At 36.9% G+C, this 27657-nt stretch overlaps 1 protein-coding gene across 3 annotated transcripts in view; it reads left to right on the top strand.

Moving 5' to 3' along the window:
- The window catches only part of grik1a (glutamate receptor, ionotropic, kainate 1a), a 34344-nt gene extending 9213 nt beyond the window's left edge, over positions 1 to 25131 (top strand). The window contains exons 2-18 of one of the 3 annotated variants that reach the window (XM_028032546.1): positions 31 to 198; positions 5107 to 5364; positions 6049 to 6230; positions 7053 to 7106; positions 7261 to 7431; positions 8938 to 9081; positions 11120 to 11227; positions 11419 to 11463; positions 15580 to 15696; positions 15932 to 16135; positions 16239 to 16462; positions 16772 to 16890; positions 18125 to 18342; positions 19035 to 19257; positions 21003 to 21253; positions 22155 to 22323; positions 24598 to 24723. In XM_028032546.1, coding sequence (XP_027888347.1) covers positions 31 to 198; positions 5107 to 5364; positions 6049 to 6230; positions 7053 to 7106; positions 7261 to 7431; positions 8938 to 9081; positions 11120 to 11227; positions 11419 to 11463; positions 15580 to 15696; positions 15932 to 16135; positions 16239 to 16462; positions 16772 to 16890; positions 18125 to 18342; positions 19035 to 19257; positions 21003 to 21253; positions 22155 to 22280 — 2612 coding nt within the window. In that variant the 3' untranslated portion in view covers positions 22281 to 22323; positions 24598 to 24723. Of the gene's footprint in view, positions 1 to 30; positions 199 to 5106; positions 5365 to 6048; positions 6231 to 7052; positions 7107 to 7260; positions 7432 to 8937; positions 9082 to 11119; positions 11228 to 11418; positions 11464 to 15579; positions 15697 to 15931; positions 16136 to 16238; positions 16463 to 16771; positions 16891 to 18124; positions 18343 to 19034; positions 19258 to 21002; positions 21254 to 22154; positions 22324 to 24597 lie in introns of all 3 variants that reach the window. The other 2 variants (XM_028032545.1, XM_028032547.1) reach the window with 2 other exon arrangements.
- The last annotated feature ends 2526 nt before the right edge of the window (positions 25132 to 27657 follow it).

Raw genomic sequence — 27657 nt, 5'->3', positions numbered from 1 at the left:
CAGAGTTTAATTCATCATATCTGTGTCCAGGTGGCATTTTCGAGACCAGAGAAAGTGAGCTAGTGAGCATGGACGAGCTGGCCTTCAAGTTTGCTGTAAATAACATAAACCGCAATAAGACCTTGATGCCCAACGCAACTCTAACCTACGACATTCAGAGGATCAACGTCTTTGATGGCTTTGAGGCTTCTAGAAGAGGTATGCAATCATCTTTCGGTGACATGGAATCACCTTTTGCTGCATCTAAAAGATGACAGCAGTATAGACCACTACCTGTCATCAGTGGGACATACTGTATTTAAGAGCCACAGATGATTTTCTTTCCTATATTAATATTGTGGAGCTGTGATTGTTTCAAATTTAAGATATCTTAAATTTTATTTGTGAACATGAAAGATCACTAAGAATCAAAAACATGGAAAAAAGGGCCGTTAAATAAAGGTACATCTCCATAAAATAGGAATATTATTATAAAAGCAATTTTTCTCAGTAATTCAGTTCAAAAAGTGGAAGCTACATATTTCTTATTTCCTTACTCTGATACATTTCAAGCATTTATTTCCAATGAATATGATTAATAAATATGATGAATCCAGTTTACCAGGACAAAATGATTCAAAGTACATTCAAAATATTATTTTAAAGTCAGATATTTCAAACAAAATGAACCCTCATTTATGCTATACTTCCACATTTGCAATATTTCAGCATCTTTTTTACACAATGGTGCGTAGTGCCTGATCTTTTTCTGTTAAGATAAGCACATACATGGCAAAACCTCTTTTTTTTGTTTTAATTTAATATATTTATTGTTTTCAACAAATTAACAAGACTGCAGGACAGTTATCAAAATACAATGATATCCGGATCATCGATCAGACCGTGATGACCAGTTGGCGTGGGTTGACGCTGGCATTGGGATCTTCTATATTGTCATCATCAGTGAGTGAGTCCAAACAAGATTGCAGTTACAAATAAATTCCAGAATACGACTGTCCAACTGTCATTTATGTAACCAGAAAATAAACAACAAAAACAGTGATACCCCAACCCAACCCACCCCAGGTTATTAAGGATAGAAGATAGAACAGCAAATAGATAGATGGGGGGAAACAGAAAGAAAGAAGAAAAAAAAGGGGAAGGTTAATATGTACAACTAAAACAAGTAAGATAACTAAATAAAATATTCAGCTCCTCCACATACTGCTGGAAATGTGTGCATCAGGGTGTATTAAATCACTTGTGTACCAACCGAGAGGCCAACCTACAGCCTTTCTGACAGGCAGGGAGGTAGCAGGGCCACAGAGCAGACGCTAGTCTGTCACTACCCGTGTCCAGTGGTATTACTCAAAAGTTCAAGGAATGGCCCCCACGTCCCAACATATCTGGGTACATTATTATTGAGAGTGTAGCATATTTTTTCAAGATGTAAACAAGAAGCCATGTTATTCCGCCAACATTTATAGGAGGGAGGTGAGGCAGACTTCCACTCTGTAAGAATGACACATTTAGCCACGACCATCCCAAAAGCGAGAGCCTCTCGAACAGGCAGGGGCAGAGCAGAGCAGGAGTCAGATACACCAAACAGAGCAACAAGACAGTATCTGTTGTTTGTACGCCGTTTGGTAGAGACAAAATATGTCAGACCAAAAGGTTGTTAAATAATGGCAGTGCCAGAATTGATGTCCAAGGGTAGCCTTAGGGTGTCCACATTTGTCACATGTACTTGAATGACTTGGGAATATTTTATTCAACCTTGCTTTAGAGTAGTGCAGGCGATGCACCACTTTAAACTGGATTAGTTGCAATCTGGCATTAATGGAGCAGTTTTTTATTCCCAACAGCACACGGTCCCAAAGCGCAGTGGAAATTGTAACTCCCAAATCATTTGACCAGGCATCTCTGATATGAGTAGACGACGTTGACATAGAGAAAACATTCACAAACAGTGAGATTAGATGTCTGGAAGTGGGAGGTTTTATAAGAAGATCATAAAAAATATGTTGCGCTGAACGCTGATTTGTGCTCATGTTGATGGCCAATATGGCCCCACACTCTGTCTTTGGTACAAGGGGGAGCAAACAACTCAAAAACCCAAACAGCAAAGCAATCAAGTGCAAGGTATTTTATTACCAAAAAAAGTCACCAATAGTGACACAATAAAACCATCCTCTTTTTCTCAATAAAACCCCAGAGTCAATAATTGTCTTTAAACAAAAGTCATCAATTCGAGGCCACGGGTTGGGCTCCGCTTCTTATGCTGCTCCTGGTACGGACGATCCGTCTGCAGCGCTCTCTTTCGCCGACCTACAGCTACCTGCGTGACGCTCCAGCACCGCTCCACTCTTCGGCGTGCCACACCCCTCCTCGGCCCAATCCATCTAAAAGAAAGGGCAGGAAAGCGCCAGCATCCCCACACCAAAACTCGGTCGGAAGACATATATGCCTGCCAATACTCTCTGATTGACATGGGGCACTACTTCCAGTGTGGTTAGTTGCTTCTCAATTTCAGCCAGACGATTACGTCTGAGCCTTTTAACATTGGATTGGTATGATTATAATATCACCTCTTATCACGACCTTGAAAGATTCCCAAAGAGTGGAATCAGAGACAGCGCCATTATCATTGTAAGCCAAAAAATCTGAGATTTTATTAGAAACAAATTTGCAAAAGGAGCTGTCCAAGTTTAAGGAGGGATTAAGTTTCCAATTGTATTGTGCTCTTTGAGTATCAAAGTTAAATTCAAATGACAACAGTGCATGATCAGAGATGAGAATAGGGTGGCTGGTGGATTTGAAAACACGGGGTAATAAGTTTGAGTCAACCAGAAAATAATCAATTCTTGTTGAGGATTTGTGTACCGAAGAAAAAAAGGAGTATTGGCTCTCTATGGGATGTAGATGCCGCCAGACATCGACCAGATCCAAAGATGTTGCTAACTTGGTTATAACCGATGTGGACTGCAATGGCGGGGCAGGTTTAGGAGAAGACCTATCTAGGACAGGGTCGAGGTAGCAATTAAAATCACCCCCAACAATGGTCCTATATTCGCTGTGTTCCGCTACAAGATTAAATACTTTTTTGTAGAAGTCTGGACAGTCAAAGTTAGGTGCATAGATGTTAAGAAGGGCCAGAGGGACAGAATAAATGATGCCAGTAATAAGAACCTATCTCCCGCCTGAATCAGTCACCTGTGACTTAAATATGAATGGTACAGTTTTATGGATGAGAATGGCCACTCCTCTCGCCCTGGAGGTGAAGTTGGATTGATACACCCGCGACACCCATGATGTCCTCAAACGTCTCTGCTCTGCAGGTGAGATATGTGTCTCCTGTAAGAACACAACATCAGCAGACAGATCCTTTAAGTGAGAAAAAACCTTGCCCCTCTTGAGTGCCCTACCCATACCCCTGCAGTTCCAGGTAATGATGGTAATAGGATTCATAGCTGGTATGGAAGGGGCACCATCAGAGAACATTCAGAACGGTGGACAAAAAGGTGTTGTCTGAGCTGAATAAGGGGGGGGAAAAGGAAAGGAAGAAAGAAAGGGAAAAAAGTAAAGAAAAAAAAGAAGAAAGAAAAAGGCACCCACCCTCCCTGTCCCACATTCTAAAACCAAGTGACCAAATACCGCCCTCCTCCCACTCCCACAATGCAGTGAAAAAACAAACAGTGCTTCCCCTTGAGCTAAGGGAGGCTGCTGGGAACTGACCAGAGCAGCCCACTATGAGAACTTCCATAACCACTCCTAGATAGGGAGCAAAAACCCCGGGAATCTCCAAAATACAAAGAACAGTACAAATAACACTCCTGGACAATTCTACGTTTCAGGTTCAGGTATATAAAGACCACAAGGGGATGTACAAACCAGAGAATATTCAAGCTAAAAAGAAGTTAAGTACTTTATGTATATCCGGAATGACCGCTGAGAATATAACATGTTAGGAAATATAACATTAGAAAAAGAAAAACACAACCAACCATATTGTGCTTCAAAGTACAGAAATGTTCAATGCCCGAACGAGTGAAACCAACGAGCCTATATTGAGGCATCTGCTGCGGCGGAGATGGAATCAGTGAAATGTTCAGCCTCTGCCGGTGAGAGAAAAGTCTGAACGATGTTGTTGTGTACAACCTGCAGCTTGGCTGGATAGCGTAGCAAGCACTTAGCGCCCGCCTCGGTTAGCTTCTTCCTCACGTTGTTGTAGGCCATCCGTTGCGCCACAACTTCAGCTGTGTAGTCAGGGAAGATGGACACACGGGCTCCGTTGTACAGCAGGGGTGAATGCAGACGGCTGAGTCGCAGAATGTTGGCCACGTCCATTTCGTTGTGAATCTTTGCAATGATAGCTCGTGGTCGCTCCTCGGGTGATGGTTTCGGCCTACGACTACAGTGGGCGCGATCAATGTTGATGGGCTTGACAAAATTATCCTTCCCGAGTACCTCCGGTAACAGCCGTGAAATAAAGTCAGTAGGACGACCTTGTTCTACACCTTCCTTGATGCCAAGCACCCTTATATTGCATCTGCGGGACCGACCTTCCAAATCACTTAGCTTCACCCTCAACAGGGCGTTAGCTTCCCGGAGCTGATCGCAGGAGACTTCGAGGGTCGAGATGCGGCCTCAGCAGACGACATGGCTTCATCAATGGCGTCGACTCGGCTCTCTATCTCCCGTTGATTTTGCACAGCAGAGAGAGAAGATTCAATAGCGTTGAAACGACCCTCCATTGTCTTCTTAAGGTCGTCAATAAGATCGAAATGTTTAGCAACTTGCGCCCCCTGGGCTGTGATAGCACCTAGGATAGCTTCGTTGCTAGCTCCGGAACTCGACTGAGCTGTCTCCTTCTGTGCGCCGTCCTTCTTCCCCATTTTGAAAAAAAGAGTAAAAAAAGGTATTCCCAATCTCTTGAAATAAAACAATATTGAATAGAGGGCCAGGTGTGTTATGTTAAAAGCGAAGTTTGAGGAGATGACACAGAGCCTCACAAAAAAGCGCCTACTCCATTGCAGCGCTCTAGCGCCCCCCCAAAACCTCTTTTTTTAAAAACTATTTTACCTTAAAGTAATTTATTTGTATGTTTTTTTTCCTATCTTTTACCAGTGTGTGACCAGCTAGCTCTCGGGGTAGTGGCTGTGTTCGGACCCTCTCACAGCTCCTCAGTCAGTGCAGTGCAGTCCATCTGCAATGCTCTGGAAGTTCCTCACATACAGACTCGGTGGAAGCACCCCTCAGTGGACAACAAAGACACGTTTTTTATTAACCTATATCCTGAATATACAGCCATCGCCAGGGCCATCCTAGATGTGGTCACATTTTTTAAATGGAGGAAACTAACAGTGGTCTATGAAGACAGCACAGGTAAGGCCAATTGATCATATTATTACACCACTTTACTGTTAATATCTGTAAAATATCAGTCAGAAATTAACAAAGTTTTGCAAAATGCTAAATATCTTTTACATAATACTTCAAGTTCAGCAGTTAGAAGCAATTTACCCCTATTTTTGTGTTGTGTTGTATTTGTTCACTCTTAAGCCATTCTGGAAGCCCTAAGGCAAAAAAAAAAAAAAAAAAAATCAGACATAATTCATTTTGATAATAGAAAATTCCTGGTTCTGCAGGAGAGGTACTCTTCAAAATTTTAAGAAGAAACATCTGAGAGGAGGAAAATCATTAGAATGCTACAATTTCGTAATATAGATGGATCATATTTGCTAGTGATTCAGTTTAGTTCAATTCAATTTATTTACATTTCATTTGGAAACTTTTCTTCGCCGATTTTGTGTTCTGAAAAAAAAACAACTGATGCGTACATAATGTAATGGGTCCATACAGTCACTGTACACTATTTCAGCACTGTGTGTGGCTAATACAGATTACAAAGGTCCAGAGCGAACAAATCCTGCCAGAGTAAAGAGCAGATGAAAAAGAGCAGAAGGGGCCAGATAGAGATGTTTTGTTCCGTCAAGAGTCCCAAGCTAAGTTGAAATTTCCAGAAAAAATATTAAATTGTAAATAATTAAAATTCTTATGTTATTTTAGGTCTGATGCGGATGCAGGAGTTGATTAAGGCTCCAGCTAAATTAAACTTGAAGATCAGGATACGGCAGCTCACCCCTGGCAACCAAGATGCTCGGCCGCTGCTGAAGGAACTGAAGAAAGACAGAGAGTTTTTTATTATCTTTGACTGTTCTTACCGCACTGCTTCAGAACTTTTAAAACAGGTCAGTGATGCGACTTTTATTACTTTATGTGCCTTTTCTATTTGAGTTTCACGACACATTCCTTCCTTTGGCAATACTACATTCAATGACATTTTTTAAACAGCATATTATAATAAAGTAATAAATCATGCGGAAGCTATTTAATCAATCAATCAATCAATCAATCAAATTTTATTTGTATAGCACATTTCAGCAGCAAGACATTTCAAAGTGCTTTACATCATTACAAACACAGAATCACAATGCAATATAGAATCAATAATGAAAACAAAGCATTAAGTCAAGTTCCATCCATAAATTTGTAATTGATTACATTTCAAATACAATTCTAAACAATTCTTACATGTATTCACTATCCCTCCCTTCATTTTACTTTTGAATGATAGCAATAAAGGACGTTAACTACTACTTATAGCATTTCAAAAGCATTTTATTTTATATTCCACAGACCTTTAACTGTCTCAACCAGACCACAGACCTGTCTCAATGCTAGTTCTCAAATAGCATTGAGAACTATTTAACTCAATGCTTCTGAATTTTAATTTTAATGTACAGATATGCACAAATACAAGAACTTTACCTGCCTTTACTGAGTTTAGAACCCTGATGAAAACAAATGAGGCAGAAAGTTTGATTTCTGCATTCATGTCGTATCCATTTCACTATTACCAATGATTTTAATGTTGTGTTTATTTTAAACTTACATAAAGTGTAAGAAAATCAAAGAGTGTGTCATAATTATTTAATTATTTAGTTATATATTCACTCTGTAATTCACCTATAATGAGATATTATAAATTATGTCTTTATTATTATTTCCAGCTTTCATCTATGGGGATGATGACAGAATACTATCATTTTTTCTTCACAACTTTGGTGAGATGGTTAAAGATTGTTTTGTTTTCTGACTGAGAAATTTTGTTAATTGACTAGAGATTAGAAATTATTATAGATCACTTTCTTTCTGTCATTGCAGTGTACTCAGATTTTCTTCATTCCTCTGATTTTCATCTGCTCTTTACTCCGGCAGGATTTGTTCGCTCTGGACCTGGAACCCTACCGTTACAGTGGGGTCAACATGACTGGTTTCAGACTACTTAACTTTGATGATCCGTGGGTAGCTTCAACTATTGACAAGTGGGCTTCGGACAGAGTACAGGCTCCCAAACAGGAGAGTGGTCTGATGGAAGGAGTCATGACAGTAAGTCTAAGCTCTAAGCCAGTGATGCCAGATGATGATCTGACAATATGTAAACACAGTTGATCAAAAATGTGTTTTTTAAATTTTTTTATTGAAGAGTGATAAGTCAAGCAGAACATTTTCTAACGTTTTCTGCTTCCTCTTCCTGCTTCCTTATTTTTAATTTTCTCTCAGGAAAATTTATTGTATTGCAAATAAGCAACAAAAAATAACATTTTTTGCTAACTGAATAAAAAATATATTAAACATTATGCAGTCTTACTGTGGGAAAATTTAGGAGACCATCCATCCATCCATCCATTTTCTAACACCCTTGTCCCTAGTGGGGTTGGTAGGGGTGCTGGTGCCTATCTCCAGCTAACGTTCCGGGCAAGAGGCGGGGTCACCCTGGACAGGTCACCAGTCTGTCGCAGGGCAACACAGAGACAGACACAGGACAAACAACCATGCACACACTCACACCTAGGGAGAATTTAGAGAAACCAGTTAACCTAACAGTCATGTTTTTGAACTGTGGGAGGAAGCTGGAGTACCCGGAGAGAACCCACGCATGCACAGGGAGAACTTGCAAACTCCATGTAGAAAGACCCCCTAATAGATAGTGTCACAAATTATGATTGAAATTCATTCAGTTAAATGCTTTTTGTAGCCATTGCCTGGTCTCTGACATTATTCTGAGGAAAGCTTGCCTCTCTCCTTAATGTAGAATTATTTTAGCCATGAGATATATTAAAGGGTTTCTTGCATGCATTGCCTGTTTCAAGTCAATTTCTTATTCTCAGGCTGTCCATCGGGGTTTATTGATATGTTTTGAGTTAAACTTAAAGCTGCTTCGGCTTTAAGTTTTTGACAGACGGACTGACATTTCCTTGAGCATCCTCTGAAACACCATAGGTTTGATGGAGGATTCTATAATGTGAGCTGGTCAGGTTTTGCTTGAGGAAAACATCGTCAGGTCATTATGTTTCCAACTCCATTGCCAAAAACAGTTGTTTTCTCATTTCATAAGCATCTGTTATATATATATATGGATATTCTAGAATATAAATAGTTTTATTGAATTTACCAAAACCTTCACAAAACTGACTGAGAGTCAATGATATGTATTTCTGTAGTTTAAAAATCTGGTGTCATAACAGAGCGCATAGAGCAGTTGGGAAGTGAGACTTAAAAGACTTCTTCACAGTAAGTTTCTAAATCATGACAGATGTGTACCTTTACAACATTATCTTGCTAAACAGGAACCATCTCTATTAAAATTACACAAGTAAAATGACAACTGTAAATATGGTCACAAACACATCTGATTGGATTAAAGAAGTTACACAAGCAATGATGGGCAAAGTAAACCAATAAGAAAAAAAAATCCACACTGCTTAGTGGCTCACTTTCTGTGCAGTCCCATCTAATTTTCATTTGACAAAATCTACAGCCTGTAGTAATTTAAAATGCTGCTTCTGAATAATAAAAAAGTAAACACATATATTTTCTGTATGTTCTCTATAGACAGATGCAGCCTTGATGTTTGATGCTGTGTACATGGTTGCTGTTGCGTCGCAGCGGGCCACTCAAATGACCGTTAGCTCGCTGCAGTGTCACCGCCACAAACCCTGGCGCTTTGGACCTCGCTTTATGAACCTGTTCAAGGAGGTAAGAATCAGAAAATGATCCACATTATGGAGCCAAGAACCCTGTGCCGCTTACTGCTTTCAGCTTTATTCCCATACAGTTTTCAAGATTTGCAGAGTCGGTTTTCAAAGGACCACCCGGGCACAAGATCATTCTTTACATTTATACTGCCAAAGCTTTAGAGTTGAATTGCAAACAAATTTAATATCAAGTGAGGTTATATATTTTGTTGGTCCCTTCCATATGAAAGCAGTCAATATGAAAATACATGCCTTTCATATACTAAGAGGTTGAGAACCTGTGGCCTATAGCCCGACTGTCTGACTGAATGCCCTACAGACAGAAATGAAGCCTTTGATGCTCAAATAGTTTGATCTCTTTAAGTCTTAAATCCAGTTTAGGACCGATGCCTGCCTGGGAGGGAGAATGTTATCACTCCATCCCCTTTCTTGGATTTTCTTCTTAATGTTGTGCTTTTTTTCTGTTTGAATTTTCTTCTTTAGCCTCTAGTTTTATTTACTGGTTTTTGAAGCACTCATTCTCCTGTGCTATTCATTATTTAATAATAGACTGTCTGATTGCAAGAGCAGCTAGCATAATCCTTGACATCATGCTTTGTTAACACTACAATAAGTGTGATTTCTCTTTCCTTTGAATATTTTACTGCACAATGTTCAATGTGTTTTTGACTGAAGTTAATTACTTTTTATTTTACCATGGCAGGCAGTCTTTTGTCATTCAGAATATTCTCAGAGAACCCTTGAAATATGAATAATATCTTGTGGTTTAAACTACCAATTGCAGAGAAATATTCTTCTAAATTACATTTTTTTATGCCTTTTGTATTAAACCTTTAAGTTAAAGTTAATAATGTATGAAAATAAAGCATTCCAGGGACATAATGAAAATGCTGTAATTTGATTTACTGTACATTCCTGTATTGAACCCTCAATTTAAATGCTGAATATATTGTACGTGAAGCAGCTCATAAAGTAAGAGTTAAAAAAAGAAAAAAAATACCACTCTCTCAACATTCAGGAGAGCAAAGGGCAATAGGAAAGCAAAAAAATAGTCGTGCTATAATTGTAACTTCAAATTCAGTAAATTATCTTTTTATAAATGTTAATTACAATTCACTTTTTAAAATAAAATAAAGGCATTAGGTAAAAAAAAAGAAGAATTTAAGTTAATATTGATTTAGTCTTTTAGTAAAGACTTTCCTCTTATCACTGTTCCACAAAGGCCAGATGGGTGAAGTACAGTATTAATAAAACACTCGCTTTCACAAAACACTGATTATTTCCACAAAGCTCTTCCTTAAAGCTGTAGTCCCCATCAGAGCTTTTGCCTTACAGAGTACCTCTCCCCCACGACTTCCCCTCACAGCTCCTCTAGACTAGCAGCATCTAGCAAACCCCTGGTTGAACTGATCATTTATCAATTAAACTAATTGACCAATGACAAAAGATGTTCTCTCACATTAGTTAGAATTTTATTGATCAATGTACTATATCAGTACCCTATGTATAGGGAAAGGATTTCTCTCTTCACATTTTTTGACTGTACCCACTGTGTGACTGTGTCATTAAATGACTCATACGTAAAGCATATATTATCTCCCTGCTTTAGCAACGTTCTGTTACTTTTACATAGTGCAATATGTGTGGACTAATAAAGGTGTGTGGAGCACATGGTAACTATTTATCTTGGGTTAAAATATTTAGTGGCAATGAACTTAGATTCTGTCAAGTCCTACAACATTATTTTCCCTTTAATTCTTTCAAATTGTGTCTAAACTAGGCAAATAAGCTTCTGAGGACTTTGTAGGTTGAATAATTCCATAAAAACACATAACCAAATCTACTGATCGGGCCAGTCGACTGTAATGAATGCGACCCATAATCAGATCAAGGAATATTCTATTTTTATATGTGACTTTGTGTCCCGTCTCATTCTGGGAGTGAATTATCAGAGTATCTCATTCACTCTCCACACATTCAAAGAACTTAGATACTCTCTTGATGCTCTTTCTTTTTCTTTCTGTGTCTCTTTTTTTTAGGCACAGTGGGATGGACTGACAGGGCACATTGTACTTAATAAGACAGATGGCCTAAGGAGAGACTTTGATTTGGACATTATCAGCCTCCAAGAAGACGGCACTGCCAGAGTGAGTACAGCCACCTGAAGAACAGGCTATTACACGAACATCATGCTCGGTCTATACTTGGTGGGTGACTGAAAAACATGTTTTTGACACTGTAAATTTGCAGAGACATGAGTATTATTAATGTTGTACCAACTTACTGTTTCTTTCCATGCTGTCTGTGGTTTACGTTGCTTTCTTCACATTTTCTAAAGGGTGTTGTGGAGGGCACAAGTCGCCTCACAAAAAGGTGGATCAAGGTTTGTTCTGTGCCCTGTTTGGTTGAAGCCTTTTGTTGTTTTTTTTCCCCAGACCTTTCTGTGTTTTACATTTCATATGCCACCCACCTCTTCTGTTACCTGCCTTGTCAACTCTGTTACCCTTCAATGATTTTGTGTACAGCTATGCTATATTTGACTTTTCAGCTTTTATGCGCTTTGGGTGCAGGTTCTGACTGATATGACAAGCATCAAAACTTTTTCTCAGTAACTTTAGAAGGAAGGACAGACAAAAGAAAATAGGAAAGTAGGAAAGAAAGAAAGCAAGAAAGAAAACCAGATAGATAAAAATAAAATGCTGTAAATTTACCAACATCAAGTTTATCTAAATCCTCTTTCCTTTATTATACGCTAACATATAAATGGCCATCCAAAGCAAATTTGATGATGGTTTAAAGGGTGATCAAATTGAACTAGCAAAAATTCCTGTGGTGTTTTTGAGACTCTAATTGTTTCAAGACTGTAGAAGTCTGTTGTTATAATTTGCAAACTAGCAGTTAGCCTAATCCTTTGGGACCAAAAAATCTATGTATATGCTAAATGGAGAGTTACCTCTGTGAAGGATCTCAATTTAAAAATTCTATAATATCTCCTTGAGTTTAAAATGACCTCAAATACTCCTTATAGTACTTTTTAAAACATTTGAGCCAAAGAACAGATGTTTAACCAGTCTATCCTCTTAGACAGCTTGTGCATAAAGTTCCCAACTCCATCTGTCTCAGTTGTCAGAAAGGCAGCTATGTGGACAGTCATCAGCTGTCAAGTTCCAGAGGCTGTGATTTATGTTGTAGTTTAATTTTATGCTGCCCTTTTAACTTTTAACCTTAATCCTTAGGGCCTCGTTGCTATATGGAATGCACATCTCATAAAACACCTGGCTTCATGGTAATAATATGAAATTATCAATTCATTGCAGTTGGGTTTGTTTTTGGGTGCTAGTGTGCTAGGCACACTTTGAAGAGGTGGAAAAGAATAAAAATAAGAAATAAAGTAATTTCCTTCAAAGTTGTTGACTCCTCTGGAAATGTTTTTTTTTTTTGCCTCCAGCCTCCTTCTTGGCTCGGCTTAGTATGCTCCTAATCTTTGGTAATGGTTTTCCAGTGTGATTTGGTTCTGAGTACGGATGAGCTTTAGGGTTCTTAGCATTTTTCTTAAAGCACACGAGGAAGAGAGAGTCAGTTTTTATAACAGTGTTTATTGGAAGCCACCCTGGTACACATGATAAATTTGCAATGCTATATAGAGCAAACCCATGACTCAGAGTTTTAAGGGAAGAAGGCAACTGAATGACTGACATAAACTACATTTCAGCTATTTGAGATGTTCAGATTTCTGAAATCATCTGAAATGGATGAGTTTCTCTAGATCTTGCTGAGACATTAGTCCTTTAATCGTAGAAATGTCAGGTGACAAAAGACCAATTTTGCAACTGTCTTTGTGTGGCTCTGAAGGCTCATGTTTGAGTTAATCACTATACCCAGATTTTGGTCCTGTTCCCTAGTTTCTTGCTATAATAACTACTATATACTAGCAGTTATTACTATCTAGCACACTATCTAGTATCAAGCACATCATTTTACTATCACTATCTACAGTAGTGTGCTGACTCTATCATTCTTCTTTAGGTCCAAAGATAATTACTACAATTGTATATTTCAGCTAGATACAGAACAGCTCTATCTATATGGAGATTAAATTGCTCATAGGTGGACTGTGTTTGCTTATTTATCACTTACGAATTGGAAGCACTGGATTCCACTCTAGTGGATTCCCCTTTGCTATATCATAGCAAAGGGGGTTGACTACAAACACATATTACTGTTTTATGATTTTTCTGAAAATATTTTGACTGTTAATATGTTAAAATGTTTGTTGGTCTGTTGTTTCAAATTCAGATATATCACCCTCAAGTATGTGGTTGTAAAAGTTATGGAAAGGTTCAAGACAAATGAGTATTTATGTTAATTTAATAATTGCATCAATTACATACACCAATCTGTTCTTGTCTTCTGCAATATCCTATGATGGTTTATGAACTTCCACTCAGAATTCTATGGTAAAAATATATAGTGATTTCAGAAATAATACAGATTTTCCTAGTTTTTATGACTTTATGGGTTAATGTAATCAGACAAATTCTAATAAAGAGTGAAGTAATTGTTTGGAAATGAGATTCCAGTACAGATCTTGAAGTTTTAAAAGACTGCGCTGTCTTTTAAGCTCAGTTTAATACAGTCAGAGGCACTGATGCATTCACTGCTCATCATCCTCTTTGCAGTGATTGACAGAACAGGCCATTGTTCCAGAATATAAACATTGTTTTGCTTAGAGAGTTTAACGCCAGAAGAGAAAGGCTTGTCATTGCCAGTTCATATTAACAGTGACGCATAATAAGTTAATGCGCTTAACTTTACTGCATCACTGTCATGAGCTCCCATGACCCTTTGCTCTTTAACACTGAGAAGATTTGAGAAGTTGAAAATCCATCTGACAGATGCCTGTTTTAATCTGATAACTGTTGGGATTAAACTGCCTGGTGTGGCCAACCTCATTCACACGCACTGGGATCGTGTAGAGAACAGATTCCTTGTTGCCCTTTATTGCCTCTGAACCCATCTGACTCTGCTGCCTGTGTTTCATTCATGCTGTCCCTGTTGGTGTCAGTCCCTTAAAATTACATCCAAACTGAGCTTTGTATGTATGGTTGCAAAATATTAATTTAGAATGATATATATTTACAGTGAAAAGAGGCAAAAGGTTTTTCACTTTGTTATTTCAGAGGTGGCAAATATGTATTTTGACTACATTGCTAATTAATACTTACAAGATCATTCTGATTAATTGTAATAATTTACTTCTGTTTCTCCAATAATTAAAGTTAACCAATGAGATTGTGCAAGATTCATTTGAGGTTCAAATAATATTAAAAATATAAATACTATAGTTCCAGTAAGAAAGTGTCATATATTTGTCTTTGGCATAAATAAGCTTATTAGATTTTCTAATGTTTTTAAATATTTCCAGTGTTAAATGAACATAAAAGACACAGTTTTAGTGCCTTTCAAAAACAAGGAATGGTAAGTGGTAAATTTATACATTTTAAACACAAGAAATGGATTAACAAGTTTAAAATATTTATTGATTTGTTTGGATGAGTTGGATGTTTGGATGAGCTTTTAAACCTCTTAGACTGTATCAGCTATTACGCACGGTTGTGGCAGCATCTTGTTTCTCGTACAGTAATACTGAAGATGAAAGAATATGTAATTTTTTAATGTCAAATCAAAAGCTAGCTGGTAGAAAATGATGTATTTCTGGATGTTCCTAATACAAAGGACACATAAAAACAGTTTGGAGATTATCATATAGGTTGAGTGTATGTAACGTCTGATCCTGTATGTATAGATGCATATTTGTGCTAAAGAAATAAAAACGTATGCCCTTAATTCTTGTTTTCAAAACTCATAGAAATTCTTTTCAAATAGATCACTAAAAGATCAGATGGTTTTATTTCAGAAGACAACAAGAATTTTATTTATTGGTTTACCTGTGGGGTGATGGGTAAATGTCTGAATGTAAGCCATTCACTAAGGCACTTGGAATTACTTCTTCATGTTAATATCCTCTGTTGTCATGTACATAAAAGTTTCTGCACTTTGGTAAAAATTATTAGTGCTCAGTAAGTAAAGGTAAATGTTTTAGGACAATGAATTAGGGAGAAAGTTGAAAAGGAGGCACAAGTGTTAGATCTTTTTACTTTTCTTTTAATTTCTCACTTCACCGAGTTAGAAAATATGATTAATATACAGTTCACTGAAGCAGCTTCCAGTTTCCTCTTTAGCCTTGAAAAGAAAACAAATAAAATTGTTTTCATTTTTCACCAATGAATGAGAAAATCAGCTGGTTTATTCCCTTTAAAGATGCAGGTGTTATTGATCACATAACACTCTTATTCAGGTTTTTACAGTTTATTCAACAAGTCTCTGCTAGATTTCTGTCTTTCTTATTCGCTGAGTAGAGCAGCTGTCACATGTAGCATGTTTCGATTAAAGCAGCAGATGTTAGTTTTTGAGTCTGAAATCCTGTTTGTGGTTCCAGGTGGCTGTGTGGAACTCATACAGGGGGATGAAACTAATGGAGAAGCCCACCCGGGAAAAGAATACCAACGTGACAGACTCTCTGGCTAACAGGACTCTGATTGTCACAACCATACAGGTGAGAAGATGGGTTAGTAACAGAACATGACCCATCTTGTTAGATGGGTTAGGAAGAAGAAGGATGATTTTAAAAAGATAGAGAGGATTATTTAATACTCATCCAAATGTAATTCCTGTTTGCGTTGCCAGTATCATCAGACTAAAATTCAAGATGTAATTAATTTCATAGAAATACTGCCATAAAGACTATTTGCATAGTAAAGTTTATGTTTTTTATTTATCTTTTTTTAAAGGAAAATCCTTATGTGATGGTAAAAAAGTCTGAAAAGGAGCTGGTTGGAAACGACCGTTATGAGGGATACTGCATGGACCTTTTGAAGGAGCTCTCCAACATCTTGGGTTTTACATATGAAGTCCGGTTGGTGGGTGATGGGAAGTATGGAGCTCAGAATGATAAGGGAGAATGGAACGGGATGGTCCGGGAGCTTATCGACCATGTGAGTGAAAAGTAGTTTGTTGTGACTCTCACTGTTCTGCATTACTAGTTTTTTATTCTCTTCTTTAAAATGAATCTCTGAAAATTTAATTTTTTAACAACAGGTTGCAGATCTTGCTGTGGCTCCTTTGACTATCACTTATGTTCGAGAAAAAGTGATTGACTTTTCCAAGCCCTTCATGACTTTAGGAATCAGTATCTTGTACCGGAAACCCAACGGTACCAATCCAGGCGTGTTCTCCTTCCTCAACCCTCTGTCCCCGGACATCTGGATGTATGTGCTATTAGCCTGTACTGGGGTCAGCTGTGTGCTCTTTGTGATTGCAAGGTAAACTACTACCACTGCTGCATGTGGCAATGATTGTTGTTACAAGCATGACTTGGCAGATTTATGCATGTAAGGTTAAGGTAGAAGCCATGACTGTTAGAATCTGAGCAATATCAATGTTGTCAGTAGGTTCTGATGAAGACCACAAGTTGGTTTTCCATTTTATCAATTTATGTTAGAGTCTTCACCTAACAGAGTTGTCTTGAAGTGATAATAATTTAACTGTCTGTAAAACATAACTTATGGCCTAACATATTGTGAATTGCTATGCGCTATTTCTCTTTCACAGTGTCACTCTTTGTCTTTCAGGTTTACACCATATGAGTGGTACAACCCACATGCCTGCAATCCATCCTCAACTTTGGTACAGAACAACTTCACATTGCTCAACAGTTTCTGGTTTGGCATTGGAGCGCTAATGCGACAAGGTTCAAATCTCCTGTTTTTGGTGTTTTTTAATCAGAAAATGTGTGACATAAATTCCAATTGTCATGTTTTAAGCATTGTGAGAGTTATGTTGGATAATTTGGACATTTTATTTATGTAGGTATGAGATGCAGCAATAGATGACTAGCAATACACAAAACAACTAGTGTAAGAAGGCTGCACAGATAGCTTGTTAGTGCATCAAAGAATGTAATAATTATTTTTATTTAATTACATGCATTGTTTCTTTCTTTTGGCTTTACAATATGCAGTCATGTGAAAAACTTTCTGACAGACTGTTTTTCCTCCATTTTGATATAAGGCCATTTAATATGTACTTTTGCCATACTGAAACATCTAAATAACATGTCTACAAAAACCAAACAATCAGAAAGTATAATTTAATATGTAATGTCATGGGTGTTAAAGGATAAATTCTGACAGTTTTACATTTAACAAGGCTAAATATTCAAATTTCACATCAGGTGTAAGTCAATAGTCAGCATTTCCAAGCAAATATGACCTGTTTACACCTCATACATTTAGTCCAGTCAACTACTGACTTCTAAAATGAGAATGAGCACCATGATGAGGGGGAAAGAGCTATCTGAAACTTTCCAAGAGAGGATTGCAACAACTTAAGTATCTGGTTTAAAAAAGTCTCAAGAATATTCAAAATCAGCTAGAAAATATTATATGAGAAGAGGACATTCTAAACAGAAAGTTAAATGTTTATGTCTGACCGTCCAAGCTATTCACTCTGAGAGCAGACCAGAAGACACTGAAAGAAGTCACCAAAAACCTTAAAATATCATTACAGGACCTACAGCAGGCTCCTGTTTATATGCACATGCTTGTCTGTCCAATCAGAATAAGATTAATATAAAAAATGAGCTGATACATCTCACCATTCAAGGGGTTTCCATTTCTTTTTCAAATTGCTGCTTACACATGTTGTAAGTGTTGTGAAATAAAATTAAAAGAACTCTTACTGCAAAACAAAAATAAAATACACAATATCTACAATGTAGCTGTAAACTGTGCTTGTATTTTGTTGCACATTTGTTCAAGATAACTAATCATCAATATACTGTATTTCCATTCAACAAAGAACATTTTAATATGCTCATATACTGTATATCATACACTTATTTATCTCCATTCCACTAGTACTTTTAACACACTTTTAAACCTTTACCCATTTAACTTTCTTTATTTTACTTGCAATGTCTCCAGGCTCTGAGGTGATGCCTAAGGCTTTGTCTACCCGTATAGTTGGGGGTATTTGGTGGTTTTTCACTTTAATTATCATATCCTCCTACACGGCCAACTTGGCAGCCTTCCTGACAGTTGAAAGAATGGATGCCCCCATCGACTCTGCAGACGACCTCGCCAAACAAACAAGGATTGAATACGGGGCAGTGAGGGATGGATCCACAATGACATTCTTTAAGGCAAGTCTTGAGATTTTTTAATAATAAATGCTAAACTTTTTTACTTAAGAATGAGAACAGTTTTTTATTTTTATTTTTTACATATTAATGCTTCCATACTTGCATATTCAGATATAAATATTTAAATTAAATACATTTAAATATTAATAAAGCATTCATCAACATTGCTTTATCTCTTGGAAAAACGGTGCTCAGAGACTAGTTAAAACTGGTCTTCTGCTCTTTGGAAAAAATAAAGAACAGAGAGGTGACTCAAGCCTTTTGAGAACCGTAATAGTGTCCTTCGGTAGAACTGTCACCATCTTGCGTCACAACATTCACCTCTCCTCACATGCTGTGGCTCAGTGGGGTTGATTCATGCTGAGCTTTATCCTCCTAGATTGCAGCCAGTGATTATGGCTGCCTCTATGGGAAGAAGCTGACTGGGTGGATGGCTTCAACAAATTGAATCAGCTGGGGGAGATTTACCACACAGCTGTCCCATTTTCTCTGGCAGAGCAAGAAGAGACATTCACAATGAGCTATACACTTTGTAATTTTACAATTACTCACATTTGTGGCTGCACATCAAATCTACTTAATCACATGTGGCATATATACTGCATGTGCATCTAGAATAATTGATAGGCTCACTTAGATTTTCCCTCAAATCTGTGTTTCGTACTAGCTCACATTTCTTTTTGATCTTTCAGAAGTCAAAGATCTCCACCTATGAAAAGATGTGGGCTTTTATGAGCAGCAGGAAAACAGCTTTAGTAAAGAATAACAAGGAAGGCATCACCCGTGTGCTGACAACTGATTATGCCATGCTGATGGAATCCACTAGCATCGAGTACATCAGCCAAAGAAACTGCAACCTCACACAGATCGGAGGGCTCATAGACTCCAAGGGCTATGGAGTAGGAACACCTATTGGTAAGAGGAGTTAAAACAACATTTCATATTTGTTAGCACTCATTAGATTAAATAATACTTGAATCTTGGGAAGCTCCAAACTGTGAACATCTAACAGAGAATTAGAGTTATTTCAGGACCACTGCAGTTGCCAAGATAATCAAGAGTAAGAAATACATATTGGTCAGCTCAACAAAACAGCACCAACCACAACAACAGTCAGTTGTTGGGAAAGTTTAGCCTGTTAATATCTGCCAGCATAACACTGTGTTTCACTACTATAAACATTTCATTTTGAGCCATTTTAAATGGCAAAAGTCAGCTAAAACAGGTGACATACTTCTGAAAAGCTGTTGGCTTCCTCCAACTCAGGACTTCATTAATTTCTTATAACTCCACAATAAAATGACATCTTATATAAAAAGAGAATTATTATTAGGGAATAAGTCACCAAGAGGCAAGCCTGTTATTAACTGGTGAAACATTGTCATTGTTCATAGTGAAACAGATTTTACAGTTTTGTTGACAAAGAGAGTTTTGACCAATTACCAGTACATCTTATATCCAGACTCACCATGCTTCCTCTCTGTAATATTGCATATTTTAAAAACAAAATGCTTCCAGTGTGGGGAGAAAGTATTTGCCCACTTACAGATTTAGATCAAGAATAATTTAAAAACTGTCACCTTTAGCTTTAATGAAATCTTAAGGTACACATGTTGGCAAACTGAGTGCTGCTTGGACAAAGGTCATAGACAAAGGTCAAAGATCAGACAAGATAAAGATTGAGTTAAAAGGTCACATGGCAAGGAGTGTGTTTGGAATAAGTAGTTAAGATAAGATTTTCAACCATAAGAATGCTGTTTAACAAGACGGCAACATTATGATGTGGGGCCATTGCACAAAAGACATGGAATAATGAAGAGGAAGGACTGCCTCTAAAATATTTTTTGACCTCAAATCAAGTAAATTTACTAAACTTTGACACAGTTGGGCAGCAATTCTAAACACCAAACTGATTTAAAATGAATGAAGCAGGCTAACATTGAGCTTTTGGAATGGCATAGTCAAAGCCCCGATGTCTACTCTCATGAACTTTTGTGGACTATGATCAAATTCCATTTTGTGCCATGAAACCAAGCAATTTGAACCAACTTTGTCAAGAAGAGTGGCTATAACAGCAGCTATATCATAGATAGTTTATAGAGAAAAGGAGCATTAGTCCAAAAGGGGTTAGGAGTTTAATTCGAAAAAGTCAGGAAAATACCAAAAGCCAAAGCTGAAAGATCTATTCTGAGTTCTCCTTTTCTCAGTAATTGTTAGGAGGAATAAGAATAAAACAAGCTTTGCACAGTTTTACACACCTTCAAACTCAGCTTTCATTCATTCCAGCATGCCTAGTTGATGAGGCAGTTAATTGTTGCTTCTCAGCAAACACTCTCATGCTTGTCTCCCTGCTGGAAAAGTACATGAGTGCTGAAAATAATGAGCAGCACAGGACTAAATAAAACCTACTTCTTCGTAATTCAGGCAGAACTGAAAACTGAAGCCCAAACTTGATTTTGGAACTAATTTGGCCATCCTTTTGCACAGGACTTCTATGCAAATCAGGTCTAAATAATGCTTATCAAATAACAATTAGAAACATTGTTTTAATGTGATGCTGTAAAGTGTGATTAAGAGAATACAAGTGTTGAATATAAAAAGGTAAACAATAAATCCATAATTTAAAAATCATTCTGTGAATATTGTGTCTTCTTTGACAGGCTCCCCCTACAGGGACAAAATCACAATCGCCATCCTCCAGCTGCAGGAGGAAGGGAAGCTACACATGATGAAGGAAAAGTGGTGGAGGGGCAATGGTTGTCCAGAGGAGGACAACAAGGAAGCCAACGCTTTGGGTGTGGAGAACATTGGTGGGATCTTCATTGTTCTAGCTGCTGGTTTGGTGCTGTCTGTTTTTGTGGCAATTGGAGAGTTCATCTACAAGGCCAGAAGGAATGCAGACATTGAGGAGGTGAGTGAAGAACAACACGACTGTTCATCTAAAGAATTCAAGAGTGCAAAGTAACATTCAGATATGAAAGAATGATTGAAATTTTACAGTAGACAATTTAAATAGTAGGGAATAAGAAATTGTATTTTCTTATACCTTTATTATTGATTATTTTTGGTGTTTTAAAATCTTTTTTTTTTAAAATATTAGTTGCTCCTGCTGTGTGTGACATTTGTAAAAAAGAAAGAGGTATCTGATTGTTTTTCACAATAAGCAAGGTTGGACTGAATAAAAAATTCCAATCTAAAAATGTCAGAACTAACCAATCACTTCTCTTTATTTGAAATGAAATTTTAGATACACTGTATGAGAAGATGTATAACTTTTTTTTCTTAATGTCTTGCAATTACCAAATTTATTTCTATTTGCCAAATGCCACAGTAATTACAGTAAAACTTTTCTTTTTAGAGATTTTTTTAACCTTTTTTCCTTTTAAACTGGATGATTTAAATTATCATTTAGTTGTCCTTTCACCAGCTTCACACATTAGTTAGATTTGATATGCTCGCACACATTTTTTCCAGCTCAGCCCATTTATTTTTTAATTTATGTGAAAACAAACAGTGATAAAAAAATATGTATAGTTCCTGTCATACTATGCATATAATTACTTGGTTTCAACTCTACGTTGAAACTAACTCTAAGTAGCTGTTTTTCACTTTTTTACTTTTTTGTCACTGAACTCGCATCATAATTTCAGCCCATTTCTTTTTTTTTTTTTTTGTTTGGTTTGACTTTGTGTATTTCAGCTTATTTTTTTATTATTTTGCTTTTATCTAAAAATATCCACTGTCTTTTAAGTTTGTTTATCTTTTGCGTGTTTTCTCCTCCATCCATTTTTATTTCCTTTTTTTTGCATCAGGCCTTTTGTTTCTTTTACGGGATGCAGTCCCGTCAGTTCCAACGCCGTGGCTCCACTTCCTCCTCTGGCAGCTCTTTATCAAATGATCTGGAGAGCGGCAGGCTACTGGGGGATGACACAGACTAGCCATGGCAGCTCATACACAACTCATACTCGCTGTAGACAATAGGTTTGTAAACCAGCTGACCTTCTCTTTGTCCTGCATCATAGTGTCCCAGTATACCCTTACAGTCACACGCAATCACCTCTTTAATGATTTGTGATTGCTTTTGACCCTTTTACCCTCAACACACTAATTAATGACCCATTTTGTTTTGTTTTGTTTTGCGAAAAACCCTCATGTGAGCGTTATTTTTTAACTTGTGCCTCAGCATGTACAATGCTTTGCTGAATTCATTCCTCATTATTCTACAAACACAAACTACAAGAACTCCATCTATCCACCCATCAACTCTGACCAGCTTTCTGGTCCCTGGTAAAAGAGAACTAACCCTCATCATAATGCTGTAACCACTGTGTCTTATGGTGGAGATGATGTGCTCAGGGTGATTTGCATTATTAGTTTGTCAAAAAGTCACATTTTAATCCTGTCTGATCAAAGAACCTTCTTTCATTTGTAAGCTGGACCCATTATGGGGACACATAAGAAGTCATTATCCCCCCTCTGTTTACTCAGTCTGATAGGTGCACAGCCATGTATTGGTAGGTTTTCACTTACACCATATTTGTTCTTATTTCAGAAGATGGACTGAACTTTGTGAGATGTTCTTATCTTGGGACATTCTTTTTCAAACTAACCCTGCTTTAAACATCTGTTTTTTCCCTTTGTCTTTTTGATGTTGTTTGTTCACTAATGTTCTCAAGAAGCCCCTTAAGGTCTTCTTAGAATAGTGGCTTTATACTGAAATTAAATTACATACAGGAGGACATTCTTTATTTATAACTTGTCGTCTGAAGGCAGCTAGTTGCACAGACACTTAGGCATGAATCAATAAGGATTGAACATGCCACAGTACTCTGACTTTTATTTGCAAAAATGTCTAAACTGCTTGCAATCTCCTTCTTCCACTTCTGAATTATGCACTACAATGTTTGTTATCTATAACATAAACTCAAATAAAACATGAAATTGCTGGTTGCTATGTGACAAAATATGAAAAAACTCAAGGTGCATGAATACCTTTAGAAGGCACTCTGAGCTTTGGAGTTTTACTTAATAAATTTTGTATTTCATCAGGTTCAACAACCTTTGTTCTCTAAAAGTAAACAGCAAAAAAAAACCTGATATTGAGTATAAGGTAAAATAAATCCCGCAAATAGAACTACTCATAAGCTACATTAAACATGAGAAATGAATTTGCAGGTAATTTAATAACAGAATGGAATGCAGCTGATGAATAATAACTCACTGGGAGAGTGAACCTGAACCTGAAAACTGTGTGTATTAAATTTAACGGTTGCACAAGAACCCCAAAACATTATCTGAAGAACTTAAGATTAGAATAAAAGTTGTTTAGTTCTACAGAAATTGAAATGGTAGACCACTGTAGAGTGAATGACAGTCAAATAGTTAAACTGTTGTCACTGATGCACAACTTGAATAGTAAAATATGTTCGACCAAATATGCAGAGGAAGAAAACTTAAAAAATATATGCTATGCACAGTAACAATTGAACTAAACTGGATTAAGAAAATCTATTATTCTTAAGAGTCCAAAACAAATATAATTCTAGAGAATAGTTACTGGAGAGACTAGAATAAATTTGGTTCAAACATTTTTTGTTTGTTTGATAGAAGATGAGTTTTCTTTACTGAAGCTACAAGTCGCTGGTATTCATGGAAAATCCCTAAAGATAGCATGTTTGTTTGGGAAGCCTTTGGCAAAGCCTACGGATGAAAGAGGAAAATCTTCTGTTGGCTTTGAACGTAAAGACAAACAGATGATAAAAGAAACGCTTTGTGCTATGAATGATGATGTTTCACACACCAGCCAAAGAAGAATAAAACATAAAGAAAAGATACATAATTGAAGATTAATGTGTTTTTAATGGGATCTAAAATTCTCCAGCTTCAAATGAGCCTGAGGCTTTCCATCCCTTTGATCGTTTCAAATTATTACCAGATCATTAACTGGCTAATTGATTTTGGTTTGCTGATTTAAAATGTTGCACAGCAGACGTACATTTTGTGATGAGAAAACAAAAATCATGAGCCATTTAACTTTCAAGTAGAAAGATAAAAAGTAAAAATTGAGCAAGTCTTTTTCTTTGTAATTGGCTGCATGCTCGCATGGAGCTGAAGCCACTAGTCTTGATTTAAATTAATACAAGTTCATTACACATGTTACATATCAAACAATATTTTTTATTATCGTGGATTGTTGTTATTGAAAAATCAATTAACATTAAAAAAAACAATAAAATATTTTCCTTTTCTTGGTAGTGTGTGTCTTTTAGTGCTGTGATGGAGGAGTTGGGTAGATCCCTGCAGTGTTACAAAGGTGTCCGGAGCAGGTCGCGACCTCAAAGTGCAACAAGGTCCCCCTGCATCTTCTGTCAACCAAAACGCTCTGCAAAAAGGGAGGGAGGAAGACGAGACTCCAGCGCTTGAGCCTTGCATCCAAAACTTGATGCAATTTACATCAGACTGAAGTTAACTTACTTTTTATCTTCTCTGAATTTTTTGTGAGACGCAAATTTAAAAATATATATATTTATATTTATTTCATTCCCTTTTCTTTAGATTGATTGTCTGTGTGAAGCACTCTACTGTAGATGTAGTTTACAGTATAACAGCCCTGTAAAAATGACACGTGTCAAAAATTAAAAATTAAATCTCTCTTATACGTTATTCATAGTTCCTCATCTTTAACTGTTATCAGTTTGTAAAGTTAAATCTGCAGACTTTATAAAGTATCCCATGGTGTAAATGTGAAGCAGCTTTACTGATTTTCAAAATAAATACGTTTTTTTGTTGTTTTTTCGCATTTTTGCTGAAATATGATCGGTTTTGCTGACAGTGATGTCTTTGCACGCTACTTTGTTTATCTGCCAGCGCCCTGCGAAGTTCTTTACTGAGCCAAGCGCTGCCACGGAAAGCAGATAACGACCTCTAAAGAAAGACGGGGAACACACCTGCTGTTTTATATCCCGCTCCAACCAACATCACAGATATCCATCCAGAAACTCTCACACATACACACAAAATGGAGCTCCACAATGCTGAGAGATGGCGAGAGGGAATGGTAAAAAGAGAAATAGTTTCAAATGCAAGAAATTCTCAGCATCTTAAAAGACAAAAAACAACCTCCTGTTCACCTTAGAATACTGCGGAGTACCAGTTTTTTTTTTCTTCATTTGTCAAATTTGAAAGCCTGAGGGGACGTCTTTTCTCCCTGCAGTCACAGCAGTTCCTATTGAACGTATGACATCTGATGTGTTGAAAAGGTGAATACATCAGTGAGGAAGACTTTCAGTTTCAAGCTTGCTGTACATGTCAAATACTATACAATATTTGTTCTACATGCTGCACATTTCCGGTCCAGAAAAAATCTTCCAATTAATAGTTGTGCATTTTACTGGTGTTTATAACAAAAAGTAGCATGGGTTTAATGGCACAGTTGTGAAGCAGGACCTGGACATTTTAAGGTAGGTTAGATATTAAAATTTAACAAGTTGTTTCAGTAACATATTACTATTCTCTTTGATTGCAGATAAATTATGATCTGTCAAGTGTGGCTGAATTAAACACTTACAAATTAAAAATGTTCTTTATCTTTGTTTTGCTGTATGAACAAACAAACACAGCTGAACATTATTATGATGGCTTTGAGGGAACCTCAGACTTCTAGTATTTTCCTTATAGAGAATGTAGACACTTAATTCTGAGCTTTTCAGAGAAGCTGCTTGTATTTTAAAATACGCCATGTATTTGCTCAGCCTTACTGTTATCTGTTTTAGTTTAAAATCTCTTTACTCCCTTTCAACTTAAATGAACTGCAGACATGTCTCAACCATCTTGACTTGTTTTAAGCGTTCTTCTTTAATCTCTCAGGCCAAAAGTAACAAGTTCAAGCTTACAGATTTTGAAACACTGAACAGTGTGTTCTGATCAAATCACAAATGATAAACTAGGTTTCTCTTTTTTGCAATACACTAAAGGCAAATAGAAATTTAACCCCAAAAAATAACTATCGTAAATGGCTGTTCATGATGCTTTGCATGACCTTTGTCTCACCAAGTCATCTCTTAGCGTGTGCTTCTTTTCTTTTTATCATGATTTTAAATATAAAAACAAAATCAAGCTAAAATTAAAAATCTGTTGTTTCATTTTTGACCATGAGAAAACAAAAACGAAAAATAGCCAGCAATTCAATTGGATATTTTTATTTTGCTTTAATGAAAATCCATCTTTTTGTTATATTTTATTTATCTGGTTTAGTTTTTGTCGCTGATTTCTGAATACAAAATAGGATGGGACAAATACTTAATGGAGTGACATTGAAACTGGAATAAGTGCTTGTGTAAATAGTTTCTAATTCACTCAAATCAAACGTTTTACTTTGGCGTGCCTGTATGTAAACTGACTGCTCTGTACACCTCCCAAAAGAATTGGACCATGCTTTACTTAATCTCGTCATGTAATGAGTTTTCTCTTCTTTTCCCAATTTTTTTATTTTTTTTGTATTTAGATTAATTCAGGGATTGGGCTCAGTCCTGTGTAATAGCATTTGGTGCCTCTAATCTCCTAACCCCATGAATCTTAATCAAAACCAAAGGCAGTTTTTCTTTTCTTTTTTTTTTTATCTTCCTCTAATCCACCTTGAACAAGGCCAGGGATTACAATTTTGACCTTGCCATTCTGCTCTACTAAGCAAGAATCCTTGTAGACATCCTTCCATCTTTGTAGTGGGCATGTTACCTGACTGACTCTATTGACATGTTTACATTTTTTTACATGCTTTATCCCTGTGAGATTTATGCGTAGAAAAATCTGACAGCATATCTGGTCTTGAAACAAACACACACACACAAAAAAATAGTTTACTTGTTTCTGCTGTTCAGATGGAGAAACTTCAAATGGATGTTGGCATTTACCTGTTTGTGGTCTTGATCCAAAAACAAGAGATTATTTATGCAGAAGTCTTGCGACGATGACGAGGAGATTTACAGAAAACACTCACTTGATAATGGCTCTTATGAAAAAAACTCTGCATGGTAAAATTGACATTATTCTAAATGAATAGCTTTGATGTATGAAATAAAATTCCATGTTAAAATCTACAGTAGAGAAAAATTTCATTTCCATTATGGATCCTTCAGAGTTGTCAGGCTCAGTTTGTGTATCAACATGTGACGTTTTAAACTGTACAAATGACAACAGGGGAATTAAATTTCAACTATGACTGCAGCATAAAAAATGGCAGATGTCTGGGTGTGTCCCATCCATCACAATGAAATGAAGACTCCCTGAGGCTGATAAGGCAGGTCTGTGTCAACAGCC

This window comes from Xiphophorus couchianus, chromosome 11 (genome assembly GCF_001444195.1).
Source record: "Xiphophorus couchianus chromosome 11, X_couchianus-1.0, whole genome shotgun sequence".
Lineage (NCBI taxonomy): Eukaryota > Metazoa > Chordata > Actinopteri > Cyprinodontiformes > Poeciliidae > Xiphophorus > Xiphophorus couchianus.
Note: the sequence above shows the minus strand (reverse complement) of the source record. Positions and strands in the feature narration are given on the sequence as shown.